Source organism: Ursus americanus, chromosome X, assembly GCF_024610735.1.
Source record: "Ursus americanus isolate L20-20 chromosome X, mUrsAme1.1.p, whole genome shotgun sequence".
Lineage (NCBI taxonomy): Eukaryota > Metazoa > Chordata > Mammalia > Carnivora > Ursidae > Ursus > Ursus americanus.
In genome coordinates this window covers 122,656,819-122,677,019 of record NC_142164.1, presented here as the reverse complement: position 1 = coordinate 122,677,019, position 20,201 = coordinate 122,656,819, and the positions used below count along the sequence as shown (strand labels likewise).

Sequence of the window (20,201 nt, the reverse complement as noted above, 5' to 3'; positions counted from 1 at the left end):
GGACACCAGGTTTTGGGGTGTCCTGGGGTCCTCAGCATCTCTGCTGCCTCCTGCATCTGGCATGGCCCTGGAGGTACAGAGGCTCCTGGCCAGGCACCCCTGTGTGGACACCGCCTCCCCCCACAGATACCTGGGGTGGGGGGTCAGTGTGCCAGCCTGGGGCCCTGGGCAGGAGTGCGGGAAGGCTGCTCTGCGTCCCGGCCGCGCACCCCCTCTTCCCCCCACCCACTCTGTGTCCTGGCCCTGGTCTGCTGGTCCCAGGGCCTGGTGGCCGGGGGTCCCAGTCGGCAGCCCCCCGCCCCCAGTTCCCACCCTGTGCTGACTGGGAACCACCTGGGCCACGGTGTGGGTGTGCACCATCGTCCATCTCTCTATGTGTCCATCTGTGGGTCCTGAGGGCTGTCCTCTCTGTCCAGGGGGTGTCGGACTGAGGAGGACACATGCCCCACTGGGACTCGCGTCGGGAGCTCCTCCTCGGTTGCTGCCTTGTGTCCCTGGGCTCGGGGAGCCAGTGGCGTCCAGGTGCGGCTGACCCAGGCCCCCGGGGGCTCCAGGCGGATGATGGTGACCCCTGCCATCTGTTCCTGTGCATCCCAGCCCCGGACGTGGGCAGAGGGCCACGTGACCGTTGACTGGGGCCCCTGGGGTGCCCACGCACCCACCTACCTACCCACCAGGTGCCTACCCGCCTGCGACGTCCTGTCTGGCGACTGCTGTGCTTGGCTAGAAGGTTCCAGAACCAGCTTTGCCCCCCGCCCTAGAGCATGGTGCTGGCTCCCTCGTCCGGCATCGTCCCACGTGCTGCGGCTCTGGGTGGGCCGCCAGCTCTTCCTTTCCCGTCCAGGGCCCCGCTATTGGGCGTTCCCCGGTGTCCCGGGCTGAGGGCCCGCGGCAGGGCAGGGACAGGCCTGCTGCCCGCGGTCTCCTCAGCCCCTGCACGCTTCAGGCGAACTGGCTGCACCCGAGTCGGGGCAGGAGCAAGGGCTGGACGTGCATGGGCTGCCCTCCCCGGACCTACGCAGGGCGAGGCACTCTGCCCCTCAAATCCCGTGTTGGTGCCAAACCAGCGCTCTCTGGGCCACTGTGTGGAGGAGGACGCCCCCGTGTGGACACGGAGAGCGAGGCCGGTCTGTGGGGAGGACTCCCGCCGGTTGTGCACAGGCGAGAACTGGCCCAGGAGCTCAGGCCTGTGCAGTCCTGCATAGACCTGGGCCTGGGGGCTTCCCGTCTGCGGGGGACACCTGTGCCTCTAGCTGTCCCCCCCACCCCAGGATTCTGGAAGCTGCTATGGGAAAGCACAGCCCTTGGCCGTGGCGTCAGGACCACGGGTGGCCTGGGTGAAGGCGTCGGCAAGAGAGCCACCCTGCTGGACACTCCAGGCCCCACGACCTGTGACCCTCGGCTGGGCTTCCCACGCCCCCGACCCGTGCTCACTGCGTGGAGTCTCGAGGTGACACTGCCGTCTGCCCCCAGTAGCGTCCCCGCCTGGCGTCTGTGCCCTTGATGACCTTTGTGTGCTGTGTCTGTGCCGTGGGCTGGGCCAGCAGAGCCCGTCACAGAAAATCCTTAAATTCTTTATTTGAAAATACAAACGTGATCTCGTAAAACATTTTTAAACCACTATACACACCAAATAAAAGTTAACTTTACACGTTCTGTACATTTACACGAAAACGTAAGTACGCTCGAGGGGACGCTCCCTCCCATACCCTGCGTGCAGGGCTGCGGCTGGGGCGGCGCCTGGAGACGCTCCTGTGGACGGAAGGTCCCGGGGCCATTGTGGCGCCGGGCCCCTGGAATGTTCCTGACCGGCGACGCGAGAACAACACAGGACCATCCGACACCCGGAAGTCAGTGCGCGGCTCCCGCCCCGAGGCCGATCCTTTGGAGCAGAACGTGCTCCCCTGTGAGCGGACTGTCGGCCATGCCGGTAAGTCTCCAGACGCCTGCACTCAGGAGCTAGACAGCGGGGCCAGTGGGTCTCCTCTCCCTGCCGGGCCCTGCCAAGGGTTCCTGGACGGACGTCAGCCCCTCCCGGGCAGGCGGGGACACATGCTCAATGACCATCTGACCGGCTTCCGTGTTGAATAAATAAAAATTTATCATCTCATACAAATCACTTCATTTTCTATAAAAGACAGCTCAAGGATCAAACAGTTCTGTTCTTTACACAAAAGCGGCTTTGCATCCAGACCTGAGCACAGGTCACGAAGGCTGTAGGTCGTCGTCCTCACACGCGTACTCATAGAGGTCGACGGTGCCCAGGGTGGACGGTGCCTCGAAGAAGGGCCTCTGGGCCAGCGGAGACCTCAGGGAGCTCAGCTTCTGGTCCACAGGGCTGAGCTCGGCTTCGTACCTGCAAGGAGGGGCTGGTGAGCTCAGTGGGTGCGGCCGCCACAGCCCGGGGCAGGGGACATGCGTGGGTGCGCGTGCAGCACCGCCCGGTCGGCTGTGAACTCACCCTGTGGAAACCCGGCCCGGCGGTGTCACTGCCGGATTCCTTCCACCTGAAGGGAGGAGGAGGAGCCGTGCCCACACGCGGAGGCCGGCGTTACCTGGACACCAGCACAAGACGTGGTGCCACGAGGTGAGAGGCCACAAATCAACTTTGTGAACGGGATCAGAGAATGTGACCAAGCAGGGTTTCTCTGGGGTGTGAACGCTGGTCCAAGATGTGAAGATCCCTGCTGAGATGCCTGTATCCACAGGCCGCCGACGCCAAGAGCATCTGACAGAATTCAGTGTCTGGTCTGGGCTGACGTGACACCTCATGGTCGGTGACGACCCCTCTGCATTTAGGACTGGAGCCCAGGCAAGGACGCGCACCCACTGGCACTCAACATCGTAGCTGACGTTCTAGGAACTGTGGCGGGCGGGTGGCACTGTGACTGTCCGCGCACAAAGTCCCAGAGAACCGATACGTCTAACGCAAGTACCAGCTGCAGATCCGTGAACCGTACTGCTCTGCGCGACCCACAAACCACCACAACTTGCGAGTTTAAACCCTGTTCCCGTGACTGAACGTCAGGAAGCACTTATGTGACAAAGGACAGGAAGATCCAGGTGCTGAACACCACAAAATCCTGGCGGAACGCTCCAAGACCTGACTACGCGGACACACACGCTTGTGGATTACGAAACTCGCACCCTCGAGGTGCCGTGTCCACACCAGACGAGATTTCGGAAAGTGGATAACTGAATCTCCCGCCTACTGTTTTGTAGGAACAGACAAGCTTACCCTTAGATTTGCCATAATGTCCCCCCCACAGACCCAGCACCAGGCCCACAGGCCTCTTCAGGAAAGCCACAGGCAGATTCCACGACTCCTGCGGAAACGCAAAGGAACATGTGGCCGGGACACTTGTGAAGGACAGCGAAGGCGGAGGGCTCGCCCTCAGGCCGTGACTGCACGCGCACGCTGCGGTGTGCGTGGACAGACACCTGCACCAGTGCCACAGACCACATCCAGGAGACCTGACACGCACATCACGTCATCGTGAACAAACACGCCCAGCCCCTCGTATGGCTCTGCCCTAGACGGTGCTGCAGAAGCCGGGGAGGAAGCTGGACCCTCACCTCACGCCCCACGGGAAGTCAGGACGGACCGCAGACCCGGATGTGGAATGTGAGGCCCTGGGATGTGCAGACAAGCTCTCTGTGGGTCTGGACGAGGCAGCAGAGTCTGACACGGGGCAATGAAAGCACAGCCTGGATGGCAACGGACGGATACGTGGCGCTTCACACACAGCGTTCCGATAAAAACAGCGGCCACAAGTTCGGAGACAAGTCAACAAACCACAGACCCACAGAGAACTCGTATGGACGAGCTATAAAGAACCCTAACGCCTCAGTGAGAAAGCGGACGATCCAACGTGGAGAACCCGCAAAGACAAGGCACATCCCCTGGGGGTCCACGGAGGCCCGGCGAGGACGGCAGCGCTCACAGCCAGGATGGGACACGCCCAGTGGCGTGCCTGAGACAGGCTGAAACGTAAACAACCCCAAGCGGACCACGTGGGCAAGAACATGGAGCAGGTAGATTGTCACCTGCTGCCGACGCAGACAGGGCGGCCGTGTGGGACGTGGCTGTGCGAGTTCTGGTGAAGGTAAACAGGTGTCCCCATGTGACACACAGCCTCAGGCACTGAGCCCCGAGCAGTGAGAACCCACGTTCACACAGGCCAGCGTGGAAATAGTTCACAGCAGCGCTATTCACTCTGCCCAGACCAGAGGGGAAGCCGCCGAACGTCCGTGGCCTGGTGCGTGGTCACCTAGAGCACAGAACCCTGCTCAGCTGGGACGTGGAGTCCCCGATGTGCCCACCGACAGGCACAGCTCGCCGACACGTCTGAAGGGACGGCAAGGTTCCACTTCCGTGCTGTCCAGCAAAACCACAAATGCCGGCTGAAGACCAGCCAGCACCTGCCAAGACCCTGAGTGCAGAGGGGCTGGGGATGCACAAAGTGCCCCCTGCCGGTTTTGAAACCCTCTTGGGGGTGGGGTCAGGACCCCCGAGCAGGCAGCCCTGTGGCCACCAAACCAAGAGCGCCTGTATGGATGCCCCGTGCCTAAGGGTAGGGGGGGACTCCCTACCATGGGCTCCATGCCTGCCCTGCAAACCACATGTGGAAACATGCCTGACCCTGTGTGACCCCGACCGGGTGCCGGGTGGCCCGAGGGATGCCGGAGGCGGTGGGGGAAGGGATCTGATGGGAACGGGGAACACACGTGTGACCCAAGCCCATCAGGTGTGTGTGTGGACACCGGACACCTGAGCCCCCCACTCTTGAACACAGGCCTGTTTACACTCCCGAAGGCCCAGGCCCCAGAGGGTGGAATGGGGCTGAGACTGGCCACAGGCCTGGGAGCGGGACACCCCCCCAGTCCTGCACGCGGTCAGCCACAGGGGAGAGGAGCATTGGTGGCAAATGGGCCTCAAGGCCTGTCTCCCCGCATTGGCCTCATGAGCAGATACCAAAGGAGAACAAGATTCCCAGCCGCAGTAACTCTGTCAGGTCCTTGCCCCTGAGCCAGGCCCTCCAGGACCCCAACCCTATGGTGTGTGCACCCTCTGCAGTTGGCGGGAGGGACTGACTGGGCAAGAGATGTCCCAGGGCCCCGGGTGACCCCGATGTGGGGCGGGGAGCACGGAGCATGCGCGCTGGCAGGGGGGTCGTGAGGGCTGGGGACAGGACACACTGGGCTCTGGGCCACAGGCCTCAAACGCCCCTACCGCACGGCCTGCTCTGGGCCCTCTTGGCTGGTGCTCCTGGGTCCCAGCTCTCGGGGGTAGAGCAGCAGCAGCACCTCTGGGACTGTTTCTGGGAAAGGGGACGACGCAGGAGCACCAGGACGGGCGGGGGGCCGGGCCTGCCTGCACTCACACCCGGGGTCGGGCTGTGGCTGCAGACTCGGGGCCTGGCCCGGCTGGCTCTGCAGCACCCCCTGACCCTGGGAAGGGTCCCCTTGGCACTCCTCTGGGGCTGGGCTTGTACACAGGCCGCCGCCGGCCATGTGTGGGTTACATTTAGGATTCAGGACACCCACCACCACCTTCTCTTCCCCAGCAAGTTTCCCTACTCACAGCTGCACACACTCGTCACGCGAATGTCACAAGTGCTCAAAGAAAGCGGGCGAACAGCCCCCACGAGGTACCGTCTCCTGCCCGAGCCCTTTCAGGGTCGGGTGGATGTGGGAAAGGAGGCGCCTGCTGCCCACGTACCACCCGTGTCCCTCCCGGCCATCTCTGCGTCTGTCCCCACACTCACCCGTCCTCCCACGGCTCTCCTGCAGCCTCCTCGGCCACCAGGATGTCGTACTCCTCGGCAGCATACTTCTCCCAGTCGGAGAGCTCAGGGCCTTCGCTCTCACTCTCCTAGATGAAACATATGTGTCACGCGGCGCAGACGCGGCCGGCACCCCACGTACTCCTTGCCACACTCACTCTGAGCAGGGAGACCTGTTCCTTCTGCTCGTGGTCGAGGTATTTCTCGATGTTGAAGAAGGTATCAAAGAACACATTGGCGAGTTTACACTTCTTCAGATCATGGAGGGTGATTTTCCCTGCAGGAGGTGAAATAATGCAGAGACAGTTACTCCCGGGTGAACTTTCACAAATCTGCATTTGACATGCACGCCTGTCACGACGTACCTTGAAAAACATGGCACAATACTGCATTTTCTGACGTAACTGGGCATAAAACACACCCGCACAAGGTGGTCCTCGGTGTGGGCAGGAAGGCTAGGTTGGGGAGAAGCGCGGACCAGAGGCCTGGGGTCCTGTGTGCCTAAGAATGGGTCAGACCTGACAGACGTGGACGTGGAGCACAGGAACAGACAAACTGTGGCCGCCAGGGGGCGCCCATGCACACATCATGGAGCATGACACAGGGACAGGAGGAAATCCACTGATAGGGAGGAGGGCCTGGACATGGCGCCCCAGAGTGACTCACGAACACCATAAGTACCCCAAGAGCAGGATTCCCCAACATGGAAACAATACTAATCGAGGTGTCACAGTTCGGAAAAAGTCCCCCTCTGTCCCTTTGACCCTGGTAGCTGTCCTAGGGTCCCTCCTTGTGCCACTTTTGGCCCCTTCCTGGACACAGTTCTCAGCCAAGGGGTGTCAGGAGGACCCCAGGTGGTACCCTGGGTGGGGAGGGTGAGGGGACAGGCACCCATGGCACCGCCCCACACCAAAAACTTGGGTTCGATGTCCCCGAGGTGAGAAATCAGGCAGCATAGGCAGGGAGACATGGGGTCAGGGATATCCACCTTCCTGACCCTGGTAGGATAGGTATGCTCACCCAACAGAACAGGGCCCTCACCACAGGTGAGGGTTGAGGGGGTCACATGGGACCTGAGGGGGTCAGGGGAAGGTGGACAGCCAGGACACACTGTTGTGTCCACGCTCAACAGTGACCACCACCCGTGAACAAGGTTGCTCACGTCACACATGATGACACCAGCTCACCCAGCCCTTGGTGGGGTCTTGTAACATATGGTTGGTACCAGGCCTCTCCCAGGCCCTGCTCACCCTTGTCACCAACTCAGAGTATGGAGGGCTGTTCCCTGAGTGGGCGTCCCTTCACACAGGTGTCTCTCACACAGGGACCATCACACCTCCCATGGGACATCTCCTTATATGGGGGGTGGGGGGTTCCCCTCACTCAAGGGAAATGTGCCCTTACACAGGGACATCCCATCTCACAGGAAGAACACCCCATCACACGGGGTGTCCCTTACACGGGGCATACCGCAGGGGGACATCTCACATGGGGGAGCATCCCCTCACATGAGCACATCTCACATGGGGTACCCCTCGCATCTCACCGAGGGGACTTTCCCTCATACAGGTGGAGGCGACAATATCATAGGGGGATGTATTCTCAGACTGGGTACCCTCTCACACAGGGGGACATCTCCTCATATGTGGCATCGTATCTCATGGGGGAGGAGAAATCACCTCACATGGTGTGTCCCCTCACACAGGGACATCCCCTCACACGGGGGGGGGCATCACATCTCATGGGGGGGGAGATCACCTCACGTGATGTGTGCCCTCACACGGGGACATCGGTCCACACAAGGGGGGGGGCATCACATCTCACGGGGGTTGGGGGGAAATCACCTCACACAATGTGCCTCTCACACAGGGGGACATCTCCTCACATGATGTGTCCCCCCTTCACACGGGGACATCCCCTCACATGGGGGGGGTATCACATCTCATGGGGGGAAAATCACCTCGCACGATGTGTCCTCTCACACAGGGGGACATCCCCTCACATGGGGGGGTATCACATCTCACGGGGAAGGGGGAGATCACCTCATACGATGCGTCCTCACACAGGGGGACCTCGGTGAGGGGATATCTCCTCACACGACGTGTCCCCTCATGGGGGGACATCACAGTTCCCAGTGAGGAATCATCTCAGACGATGTGTCCCCTCACAGGGGTACATTCCCTCAAAAGGGGGCATCCCCTCACATGTGGTGTCCCATCTCAGGGGGCATTACCTTCACTCTGCGGCTTCACGAGGTCCAGCATCTGGCAGAGGCAGTCCTCGAAGGGCAGGGCCTCGATGGCCATGCTGTCCAGCCTGCGGCACTGCTCCTCATAGAAGTACTCCAGTTCGAACATGGACAGTGCCCCGTCCCCATCCAGGTCCATGCAGCGGAACCAGTACTCGATGCTGCAGTCACAGCAGGTCAGTGCGAGCCTCGGTTAGCCTGGCCATCCAGGATAGACCCCGCTGGGGACTGACCCCACCGGGACTAACTGCACGCACTGCGGACCCCATCCAGGCCAACCCTTGCCCAGTGTGGACCCTGCCTGGGACTGACCTTGCCTGGATGGACCCCTGGTGGTGCCCATACTCAGGGATGACCGCTAGCCTACGGCTTCCAATTGTTGGACCAGGACAGCCACCAAATACGTACCTGGTTGGAGTTTTTTTGTCCTCTTCAGAGATCAAAAACCAGACAAAGTCAGCATAGCTTATTTTTCCTTCCTTCTGGACTTTTCTGCCCCTGGGTTCAGGGTCGAGACCAACAGACAAAACGTGTGTCAGGGAGAAGCGGTGTGAGGTGGGAGGCCCCTGTCCACCTCCCTGCTGGGTGATTGGAGCCTTGCCTTTGGCCCTGTCCCACACTTGGCTCCTACTCGGGGGAAGGCTTCAGAGGGCGTGCGCCTGCAGAGGTTGCCCTGGGACTGCAGAGGGGGCAGGAGTGGCTTCCGTGGCCTCAGTCACAGCCGCCTTGTGGCCTCTGATGGCCCTACTCCAGGGCCTTATCCGATGCCCAGGGCCTGACGTGACCCACCGACATGGGGCCTGTCCTTCCCCACCCCTTACTAATGACCTCATGTGATAATGGTGTTTGCCCGCCTTTCTTATGATGTCACGTGACAAAGACGTGTGTCCCTTATTTATGATCTTGTGTAACAGAAGTGTGTATATCCCCCAATGACATCACAGGACAAAGCTGTGTCTCCCCTTATAAGCTTGTGTGACAATAGCATATATCCTCCCTTATTTATGACCTTGTGTGACAACAGCATGTGTGTCTTCCTTATGACCCCACATGACAACGGCACTCCCTCTCAACACACGACAAGCTCACATTAGGGAGTGAATGAGATAGAACTGGACTCAGGCACAGGACATTGGCCAAAATCACAAGAAAATGACTGTAAGACATACCTTGTCACCGCCCCTGAGAATATCCTCTCAATCATCTTGGTGGATATAGCTGCAGAAACAGAATTGGGCCGTGAGCCAACTGCACATACCTGAGGTCATGGCCCAACCTCAAACGCTCGGGGCAAGCTGGGCAGGCTCGGGTCGGCCATGCTGGGCCCCAGGCCTGGTGGGGGTGGAACCTGACAAAACTACTCTCCAGCGTGTGCCCCCCAGGGCACTGCCCAGAGCTTTCCTGTCCTGAGGACTGAGCCCAAATCAGAGCCAAAGAGTGGAAAGCTGACCCGGGGGCTCCAAGACAGAAGCAGGCTGTAAAGAGCAGAACACATTTATACTCACACTCTTGCTTTGTGATTAGAACCAAAGGTCTTTAACTAAAACCCGACAAATGAGAAGTGAAAAGCACCGCCTCAGTCAGCTTCGGCGCCTGTCACAAAGCACCACCGGCTGGGCAGCTTAAACAAAACACATTTATCCTCTCCCAGTCCTGGAGGCTGGGAATCTGAGATCCCGGCGGGGCTGAGGCTGGTTCCTCCTGAGACCTTTCCTTGGCGAGCGGTTACCATCTTCTCTCCCTGTGTCCTCACGTGGTCGTCCCTCTGTACACATCTGTGTCCTCTCTTATCCCCTCTTCTTAGAAGGACCCCGGTTCTATGAAATCAGGGCCACCCTATGCATTATTTTACCATAATAACCTCTTTAAAGACCCCACTTCCACTTATGGCCCCATTCTGGAGTCCTGGGGAATGTGGCTCCAATGATTCCTGGTACCTGGACATGGGGCCTTAAATGGAAATACGTCTCTGCAGATGTGAGTAAGGGAAGGATCTGAGATGAGCTCACCCTGGATCAGGGTGGCCCTAAATCCAATGACAGGGGTCCTGGTAAGAGACAGAAGAGGAGACACAGAGACACAGAGGAGAAGCCACGTGAGAACAGAGGCAGAGATGGGAGGGACATGGCCACGAGCCCAGGGACGCCTGGAGCCCAGAAACTGGAAGAGGGAGAAGGACCCTCCCCTGGAGCTTCAAGAGGGAGCATGGCCCTGCCCCGCCTGGATCTCAGGGGTCCTGCCCCGCCTGGATCTCAGGGGTCCTGTCCCGCCTGGATCTCAGATTCTGGTCTCCAGAGCTGGGGGAGGAGGTGTTCCTGTTGTGGGAGGGCCCCAGTTTGTGGTCATTTCTTACAACCACCTCAGCAGACTCCTGCATAGCCCTCCTAGGTGGCCATCCATAAGTTCCTTGCCCTTGGATACTCCGAGGATACTTAGCTGTGTTTGAGGCCCCCTCTGTTACAGCAGCCCCAGGGAACTGTGGCGGATCACTCGGATGCCTACATCCAAAGACTGAAAACAAGGAACCTCAAAGGAACCCTGCCTCCGTGGGCTGCGCAGGAGAGGGTCAGCTCTGACCCCCTCTGCCTGCCTTCTTTTCACAACACCCAGGTCAGGGTCGCACCTGACACTTGGCCTGGCTGCCGCCAGCAACATGGGACAACCCTGCGAGCACCAACGCTCTCACAGCTGCAGCCTCCTTACGTGGGCAGGTCAGCACCCTGCATGCGTGTGTGTTTCTGTCTCCCGTGTGCATCATGACCCATGTGTGTCCCATCTTGTGTGCCCTGTATGTCCCACGTGTCCCGTCCCTCATGTCCCCGTCTCGTGTGGATGCACGTGTGTATGTCCTGCAAGAGCAGACCACTCCTGGAGACAGTGGGGGAGAAGCGGAGGAAGGCAGTTTTACACAACAGGCCACAGGCCCAGGGGAGGTGGCCATGGCCAGTGGCACTGGACAGAGCAGGTGCCTGAGGGGCCAGCACCGGTAGGTCCCCCGTCCCACTCGGGCCACATACTAACCGTGGTCATTGTGCCGGGCCAGGTCCTGGGAATCGATGAGAAGGTCGTGGTCCGTGTCCAGCTCCCAGAATTTACAGTAAATGACATAGAAGTGCTCATATGAGAAATACTCTGTCAGCTGATTGATGTCTGCTTCCTCTTCCAACAGCGCCACGTTCTGCCGAAACAAACCCAACAAAGCCACTGCAGTTTCCACGGGAGCTGGGCTTCCTATGAGTGGGACCCCCGAGGCGTCTCATGTTATGAGGGTGGCGGCCCAGAACTGGTCAAGACAGGCCTGGGATTAGGAGCACAGCACCTAGGTCTGGAGCACACTGAGGTCAGGCTTGAGTCTGAGACTCAGCCTGGCTGATGCTGGCAACATGAGGCGGTCCTGCTAGTGTCAACCACGTCACAGCTTGGGGCCTCCTTACGTGGGCAAATCTGACCCCTCTTCATTAATGCCCACATGTGCACTGAACCTGAGTGAAGAGGATAGCTTGCTCCCTAGTGCCTATGGGTCATTTCTCCTGCATGGATGGTGGATGGTTGATGGGTGGGTAGATGGGTAGAGATGGATGGAGGAGGGTGGAGAATGGAAGGATGGAGAATGGAAGATGAATGGGTGAAGGAAGGAGGAGAATGAACGGAAGAGGGTGGAGGATGGAAGGATGGAGGATGAATGGAGGAGGGTAGAAGACAGAGGATGAAAGATACGGATGGAGGAGGATGGATGATAGATGGAGAAGAGTGGAGAAAAAAAGATGGAGAAGGGAAGGAAGATGGAGAAGAACAGAATATGGAGAATGGATGGAGAAGTTTAGAAGACAGGATGGAGAATGGATGGAGGAGGATGGAGGGTGGAGGATGGATGGATAGAGGGTGGAGGACGGACGGATGGGTGGAGGGTGGAGGACGGATGGGTAGAGGATGATGGAGGATGGATGGATGGATGGATGGATGGATGGATGGAGGGTGGAGGACGGATGGTCCAGGATGGACAATGGAGGATGGACACTGGATTGGTGGATGGAAGATGGAGGATGGCAGACAGGAGGGCAGGTGGACAGGAGGCATGGACGTACGGAGGCCCCGTGTCCCCGTGGGCCGGCCGCCTACCTGTAGGAAGGTGCTCCTGCGGAGCTCTGCACACGTGATCCTCCCTGACCAGGACCTGTTGACGGTGTAGAATATCCTCTGTATGACCTGCAGGAGGAAGGCCATCAGCAGAGCGCCTGGACACCGGGGGACACAGGACCCCATGTGCGGCCCGAAGCACCCACTCTGTGCGTGCCAAACAGTTGGGTTGGGGATGGAAGTGCCTCAGGACCCTGTTGTCCAAATAGCAGGCACGTGCATTCCCCCAACTAAGACGTCCTCCCAGGCTGAGCAGCACCAACCCCCAGGGAGGGAGAGCACACGGATGTCTGGGATGTCCCGTCCCTTGTGCTCAAGTCTGACACGTGGCAACACCCACCAGGCTCTCCACGGGCTTGCTGTGCTTTGTGCCTCAACACGGGACATGTGCCTGTCACGGGCCCTTGCTCGGCCCCACGGAGCAGGCACCGTCCACATCTTATTCGTGGGCGAAAAAATTGGGATTCAGAAGGGCCACAGCCTGAGGCCCTGAATCCTCGTTCACATGTGTGTGGGGCCTGAAACCGGGGTCCCGGGGGCAGCGGCCATGCCCGAATACTCACGGTGGTGATGTAGCGAGAGTGGAACTCTGACGCCTCCTTCAGGAAGGCTAAGCCCGGGTGTGTGTTCACCACGTCCTGCACACGGAAGACAAGACAGAGTTCGGGAACACACACTGTGCCCGCTGAGCACAGGCACCCGTGTCTGTCGCCAACCCCGGCAACTTCACACGGACGGGGCGGCTGTGCACAGAACACTCCAACCACACAGCTGCATACAAAACACAGCCCCACACGTGCGATTCTATACAGCCCGTAGGCTACACGCTGAGGAAGCACAGGACGGCTCGCTCAAAGGGACCATCGTGATCTCCGACAACTCACTGGGACTCAACGCGTATAAATACACAAGGACCCACACCAAGGTCCACAAGGGAGTTTCAAATACCCTCATTTTACGAGCTACAGTCACTGAGCCTTTAGGTCACATCTGCTGGAATAATCCAGTTACTCGGAACGGCTACACAGAAGATCCAGGGACTAAGTCCCGCTCACCCTCGATTATCTCCCGCAGACTATGCAACGATGCCCGAAATGAGTCTGAGGGGACGCAGAGGATGTCGTAGACCAGCACGACCTGGTGTCATGCAGGTGACCCACCAGGGGCTGCAGTCCCCACTGTCTGTGGCCTCATGCGCTGCATGCACGTGGTCCTCCCACTCACACACACCTGAACCACATGCGGCACACGTGGTCCTCCCACTCACACACACCTGAACCACATGCGGCACACGTGGTCCTCCCACTCACACACACCTGAACCACATGGGGCACACGTGGTCCCGTGGCTCAACATACCTGCACAACATGTGGTCCCGCCACTCACACACCTGCACTGCGTGGGGCACACGGGGTCCTCCCACTCACACACCTGCACTGCGTGGGGCACACGGGGTCCTCCCACTCACACACCTGCACTGCGTGGGGCACACGGGGTCCTCCCACTCACACACCTGCACTGCGTGCGGCACACGGGGTCCTCCCACTCACACACCTGCACTGCGTGGGGCACACGGGGTCCTCCCACTCACACACCTGCACTGCGTGCGGCACACGGGGTCCTGTGGCGACCCCATGGTTCACACATAACTGCACTGCGTGGGGCACACGGGGTCCCACCACTCATACACACTTGCACCGTGTGGGGCACATGGGGTCCCACCACTCACACACACAAGAGGGGCTGGTCCCTGAGCCATCTCTTTGGAAAGCAAAACCCTGAGAGAAGGGAGCCAGACTGGCAGCCTGCATGCAGTGTAGACACAGGGGCGGACCTGGGAGGAGGAGAGAAGGTGCATGCGGTGTAGACGCAGGGGAGGACCTGGGAGGAGGGGAGAAGGTGCATGTGGTGTAGACGCAGGGGAGGACCTGGGAGGAGGGGAGAAGGTGCGTGCGGTGTAGACGCGGGGGAGGACCTGGGAGGAGGGAAGAAGGTGCATGCAGTGTTAATGCACAGGTGGACCTGGAGGAGGGGAGAAGGTGCATGCAGTATAGACACAGGGGAAGACCTGGGAGGAGGGGAGAAGGTGCATGCAGTATAGACACAGGGGAAGACCTGGAGGAGGGGAGAAGGTGCATGCAGTGTTAATGCACAGGTGGACCTGGAGGAGGGGAGAAGGTGCATGCGGTGTAGACACAGGGGAAGACCTGGAGGAGGGGAGAAGGTGCATGCAGTGTAGACGCAGGGGCGGACCTGGGAGGAGGGGAGGAGGGGAGAAGGTGCATGCGGTGTAGACGCAGGGGCATACCTGGGAGGAGGGGAGGAGGGGAGAAGGTATGTGTGGTGTAGACGCAGGGGCGTACCTGTAAGAAGGGGATGAAGTCTTCTTGCACCAGATAGTTACAGCCGGGGTTCATGAGCAGGTGGACGAACTTGGCAGCGTCGTCGTGACAGTTCTGGACAACCCTGCAATGATGGAGGACGTCCCAGTGGTCCCCACACACCAGATCCACAAGGCCCCTCCCAGACACGGCCGGTGGGTAGGACATGGGGCCTTGATGGGGCGTGATCAAGAGCAAGCTCGCGAGGGGACAGGACACGATGCCACATGGCCTGGACGTTAGCTCCCTCCTCTTGCTGTCTTGGCCACAGGAGCATGAGCCCGTGATGCAGCAGCTGCCACTGGGACGACGGAGAGCTGGGGACAAGTCTCCCCTCCCAACGCCCGCCCCCAGCGCACAGGCCCAAGACTCACTTTCTCCACATGGCGACGAACTTGTGGACAGAGACGGAGCCCGTGCGCTCTCCCCCGGCACTGCAGAACAGCGGCCCCTTCCAGTAGAGCGGGCAGCCACAGGCCTGCAGAGCAGAGGGGCACAGCGGGCAGTCAGCACCTCCTGGACACCCACTGCTGCTGCCACAACCGTGCGCTCCCACGGGGATGCCTCAGTGAACCTTGCTATAGAAAGACACCTGGACCTTCAAACCCATCAGCCCTGCACAGATGAGCTCAGTGTTACCGCCAAACACAAGGCGTGTGTTCATTCCCGTGCACCAGGGAGAGCAAGAGGTGCTTGTCCCAGCTGTCCCATCGGGTGACAGAATGCAGCTCGAGGACAGGATCAGACTACCCCTGTCCCGCAGTCAGCAGGTCCCCGAAGTCTGCGAGTCCGGCAGCAGCTCGTGATAACCGTGGGTGAGGGAACAGACAGCATAAATGAGGAAAGGCTCTAAATGTAACACGGAAAATACCGCCCACTGAAACTTCACCAAATGAGCACAGAGCAGGGTGTTCAGCACATCTGACAGCAGAGAAGCCTGACCAACAGAACGCTGGAACAGGCAGACATGAAAATTAAAACAAGCAAATACTCTATCAGCAAAATCAGCAAAATTGAAAGTCAGGTCTTTGAAGATCTAAAAAAAATTAAACACCCCTTAGCAAAAGTCGTCAAGAACAAAAGACAGAAAACACGAGTTATGAACGTGAGCTGTCACCGCAGCTCCCACACGCGTTAGGAAGGTAGGAAGTGGACACTACAAATAACTTCATGCCCACATGAGCCACATGAGCCACAGTGCTGGTGACCTGCACAGACTACCTGATCATGCAATCTAACCCAAACAGACACAACAGAAAATCTGCACAGAGCTATATGTCTGCAAGGAACTGAATCTGCCAAACTCTCCCAAAGAAAACTCCAGACCCCAACGGCTAAGCGAGTGAGTCTGTGCAAACATTTATGGAAGAAATCATACTGACTGCACACAAACTCTTCCAGAGACTAAACATGTGGGATGTTTCTTAATTCTTGTTATGAGGCCAACACACAGCAGATACTGAAATCTGTCAAGGATGCAAGGAAGCTTATGGGCCAGTCAGCTCTCAGGAACACCGACGCAGAAACCCCACACAGACTGCATGTCAACAAACTCAACCCAGCCAGTAAAAAAATAAGAAGAAACAACAAACCAGGAAACTGAAAACAGACACTTTAATCTTCTTTTTTTAAGTTTTTTGTTAAGTTTTTTTTTTTTAATTTATTTGATAGAGAGAGACAGCCAGCGAGAGAGGGAACACAAGCGGGAGGAGTGGGAGAGGAAGAAGCAGGCTCCCAGCGGAGGAGCCTGATGTGGGGCTCGATCCCATAACGCCGGGATCACGCCCTGAGCCGAGGGCAGACGCTTAACGACTGCGCCACCCAGGTGCCCCTAACCTTTAAAAAAAAATTTTTTTTAATTTTTTAAGTAATTTCTACACCTAACATGGGAGTCAAACTCACAGCCCCGAGATCAAAAGTCACATGGTCCACTAACTGAGCGAGCCAGGTGCCCCAGGAACACCTCATTCTAATAAAGGGCATCCACAGAAAACCCATGGCTCACATCAGATGCAAGGGTGGCACATGACGCCTCCAAGCCCGAGCTGGGACCAAGACAAGGGCACCATGAGTGTGTCAGTGGGCCCAGCCAGGGCGTGGGGGCGGGAGAAAGACAGGAGGGTACAAAGGCCCAAGAGGAGGACTCAAAACTGCTGTAATTCAGAAACATACAACACACCGTGTAGAAATCCCGAGAGACTTACAGAATATTATAAGTGACTTCAGCAAAGTTGCTAGAACCAAGCACGATATACATGAGGCAATTCTATTTCAACACACTGGCCACAACTACAAAATGAAATTTACAGCAGTGCCATCTATGTAAGGCATAAAGAAACCCCTTAAATCTAACCGGCACCGTGTGCCATCTGCACAAAGCCACCAACAGACCACTGGTGGGAGACATTAAAGACCCGGTGCTAAGCTCCTCCCGCGGAAACCCAAGGCTGGCTCCCGAATGACCCACAGATTTAAGTGAAAGCCAATCGCTATGCAGTGTCTGTGGTGTTGTTCTGGAAATACAAAAGCTTACTGAGAAACCCCTAGAGGAAGCAAAGGATTTTGAAGGCTTACTCTAGAGTTACATCAGTGAAGACTTGTTGTGTGTGTGCAAAGAGGGACGGGGAACAGTGAGGAAGAGATCTTGAGCCCGTCAAGTGATTGAGAACAAAGGCAGGCCTCCAGTTCTGTGGGAACAACCATGTTCTCCATGAGAGCACCACATCAATGGGAAACCCTCCTTCACACTGTGCACGACAATCAGTGCACGATGGATCCCGGTCCTGAACGGGAATGGTGAAACATTAAGCCTTATGCAAGAAAATGTAAGAGAAGCTTTTCCTGATTTTGGAGTAGCAAAGATCCCTCACAGAGGACACAAAACACCTTCAACTCTGAAGGGAGAGAGAGGTAAACTTCACTTAAGAATTGCTGGCTGCAAGATGCCGTGAAGAGAGCAAAGACAAGCTACAGACTAGAAAAGAATATTTGCAACACACAAGTCTAACAAGGACTCGCAGGCGGGATTTTAAAGAACTGCTGGTCAAGGAGGAAAAAGGCACACAGCACAAGAGAGCAACAGAGCTGAACAGGCACTCCGAGAAAATATCGCACAAATGCCCATACGGCTACGAAAACGTGTTTGGCATCTGTGCTTGTGATGGAGATGCAGAGAAGTGTGTAGGGAGAGATCAGAAAGGCCCACAGGAACAGCTCAAACTCGGAGGACTGAAAATACCAGGCACTGGGAAGGATGCAAGGAACAGAGTTAATGCACAGGGACGGTGGACAAGAATGTGGCGCAACTGTCCTGGAGAGAGCCGCTGGGCGGGGTGTGCTGAGAGCTGGCCATGCACAGTCCCCCAGGTGACACTCGGTCCTCCAGTAGTAACCCAGGGACCTGAGCCTTGCTACCACAAGACACGGCCGGGAACGGTCCCAGTGGCCTTACTCAGGATGCCCCACATGGAACCACCCAGCTGTCCACGAGCAGGGCGCTGAATGAACAAACAGGCAGATTCACGCCCTTTGAGGGTGTTGGTTTCAGTAACTTCAGCAAAGTTGCTAGAAGCAAGCACGATATATGTGAGGCAATTCTATTTCAACACACTGGCCACAACTACAAAATGAAATTTTTTCCATATCGTGGAATAAAATATGGCAATCACAAAGAACCACCCACGTGTTTTGGGCACAACCAAGACACCAGTGCCTCACACAGGTGTGGATGAATTCCACGGAGGCCACACTGGGCTGGGGGAGCTGGAGGGGAAAGGACGCGTGTGCCCAAGTTGTGAGAGGTGATCTAGGAGACCATCCAGAGCCCCAGCTGGTGACCTGGAGCGCTGACTGGAAGTGGGCCGAAGAGAACTCCCTGGGGTGCCGAGAACATGTGGCGTCTTGCTCTGGGTGGTGGTCACGTGGGTGTGTGGACGCTCGCGGCACACAGTACTGGCGGTGAGAGGGCTGTGGCCCCTCACGGCTCCACACGTTCGTGCCCGAGGTGGTCCGTGCACATGAAGCTCTATGCACTCTCCTGTAAGGGGGGGGCCCTCCGTGGATGAGTTCCCAGGATGCGCTGGTGTGCCTGGGGTTCCAACCAACCTGACAGCTGGAAGCTTAACGCTAAAGCTTTGGCCGTGACCTACACTGCCTTGCAGGACATTTTGTTAATTTTCTGAAGTGAATGGAAAACATGACCTCTAAAATGTAAGAGACAGAAAGAAGAACAGCTTTAAAAAAGTATAAAATTGTCACTCCAAGGGAAAAGATGCATCACACAAGATTTTGCTTTTTATCAATTTTACAGAATGTATGTACAGGAAGATTCGCTCTTTGTAGAGTGCACTTGATGCCTAGATCACGTGTCTGTCCCCATAGTAGGGAGAGCCGTGTCACCGGCCGATTCCGGCGTACCTTTACCCTAACCCTACCCACACCCAGGAAGCCCCTCTCCACCCCCGTGGCTTCCCTTTCCTGGAATGTTGTTTAGGTGGGATCGTGCCGCCCGTGGCCTTTCAGGCCTGGTTCCTTTTGCTCAGCATCGTGCGCCTGCCATTCAGCTATGCCGTCATGTGTGTGACATAACAAACATAAAAACTGGTTTCCGCCCCACTTCCTGGCACAGTGAATCTGAAACCCTTTTAAATTCCCTATGGACCTGCGGTGCTAGGATCACCTTCTGTTCTAACATTCGATCTTTCACTCCGGTTTCTGACACACAGCTCCTGAATCCCCTGGGGTGTGCGGACTGACAGGCGCTTCTGTTGTCCTGAAGAGGTGGCTCTGGGTGGCTCCTGGGTGGGGCTGGACAGCAGGAAGGCGGAGCCACGATGAGACACTTGGGACGTTAGCCCCGCACCATCCTCCGGGGAGGAGAGCGCCTGGAGGCCGGGAGTAGGACGCATCACGCCTACACAGTGAAGCCTACGTGAAAATAAAGACGAGGTGTAGAGAGCTTCCGGGTGGTGAACGCATCTGCGCACAGGGACGGTGGGGCGTCCGGCTCCATCGGGCCAGCAGCTCCTGAGTCAGGACCCTCCCAGCGCTCACCCCATGTGCTTCTTTGTCTGTGCAGCTCTATCCTCCCCCAAGGAGGGGCGTGCGAACCCCCAGGGTCTATGGCTGGTGACAACCTGGGATTTGTGACAGGTGTCAGAAGTGGGGCGGTCCTGGGGGGCTGAGCCTCTAACCCCTGGGGTCTCTGCTGTCCCCATGAGGCCGTACAAGAACTGAGCAGGGGAGCACGTGATAGGTGCGTAACACTGTACGTGTCCTAAGTGTCTCTGAATTCTACTTTTATGGTGGTTAAGATGCTGAGGCATGTTATGTAAATCTTACCATAATAAAGAAGTACCTACTATCTGATTCTGTTCAGGTACAATTGTAGAAAACTCCGCTAACCCACAGTAACCAAGTCCCCACAGCAGCCCGGGGACGAGTGGAGGGGCTTGGAAAAGGGCTGAGTCGGGGCGTGTGGAAACGTGTGTCGTCTGGACTGTGGGCATAGTTTCAGGGGGTTACACATATGTCACAGCTCCTCAAATTATACACGGGAAGCATGTGCCGTGTATCACGCATCAGTCACAGCTCAAGGAAGCTTCCAGAAAGGGGAAGAAGGATGCCCTGCAAAAAATACCCACATGGAAA

General features: G+C 57.6%; 2 protein-coding genes across 3 annotated transcripts in view; one reads left to right on the top strand and one right to left on the bottom strand.

The window, feature by feature from the left end:
* The window catches only part of LOC123802729 (cohesin subunit SA-2-like), a 64,285-nt gene extending 63,719 nt beyond the window's left edge, over positions 1-566 (top strand). For both annotated transcript variants that reach the window (XM_087859802.1, XM_087859801.1), the window contains exon 34: positions 417-566. In XM_087859802.1, coding sequence (XP_087715928.1) covers positions 417-431 — 15 coding nt within the window. In that variant the 3' untranslated portion in view covers positions 432-566. The remainder of the gene's footprint in view (positions 1-416) is intronic.
* A 987-nt stretch (positions 567-1,553) lies between these two features.
* Positions 1,554-20,201, bottom strand: part of PPP2R3B (protein phosphatase 2 regulatory subunit B''beta) — a 37,807-nt gene continuing 19,159 nt past the window's right edge. The window contains 11 exon segments of the mRNA XM_045813604.2: positions 1,554-2,356; positions 5,769-5,875; positions 5,945-6,063; positions 8,020-8,195; positions 8,443-8,532; positions 9,204-9,252; positions 11,056-11,212; positions 12,154-12,240; positions 12,735-12,809; positions 14,535-14,637; positions 14,927-15,030. Of these exon segments, the coding sequence (XP_045669560.2) occupies positions 2,206-2,356; positions 5,769-5,875; positions 5,945-6,063; positions 8,020-8,195; positions 8,443-8,532; positions 9,204-9,252; positions 11,056-11,212; positions 12,154-12,240; positions 12,735-12,809; positions 14,535-14,637; positions 14,927-15,030 (1,218 nt within the window). The 3' untranslated portion in view covers positions 1,554-2,205.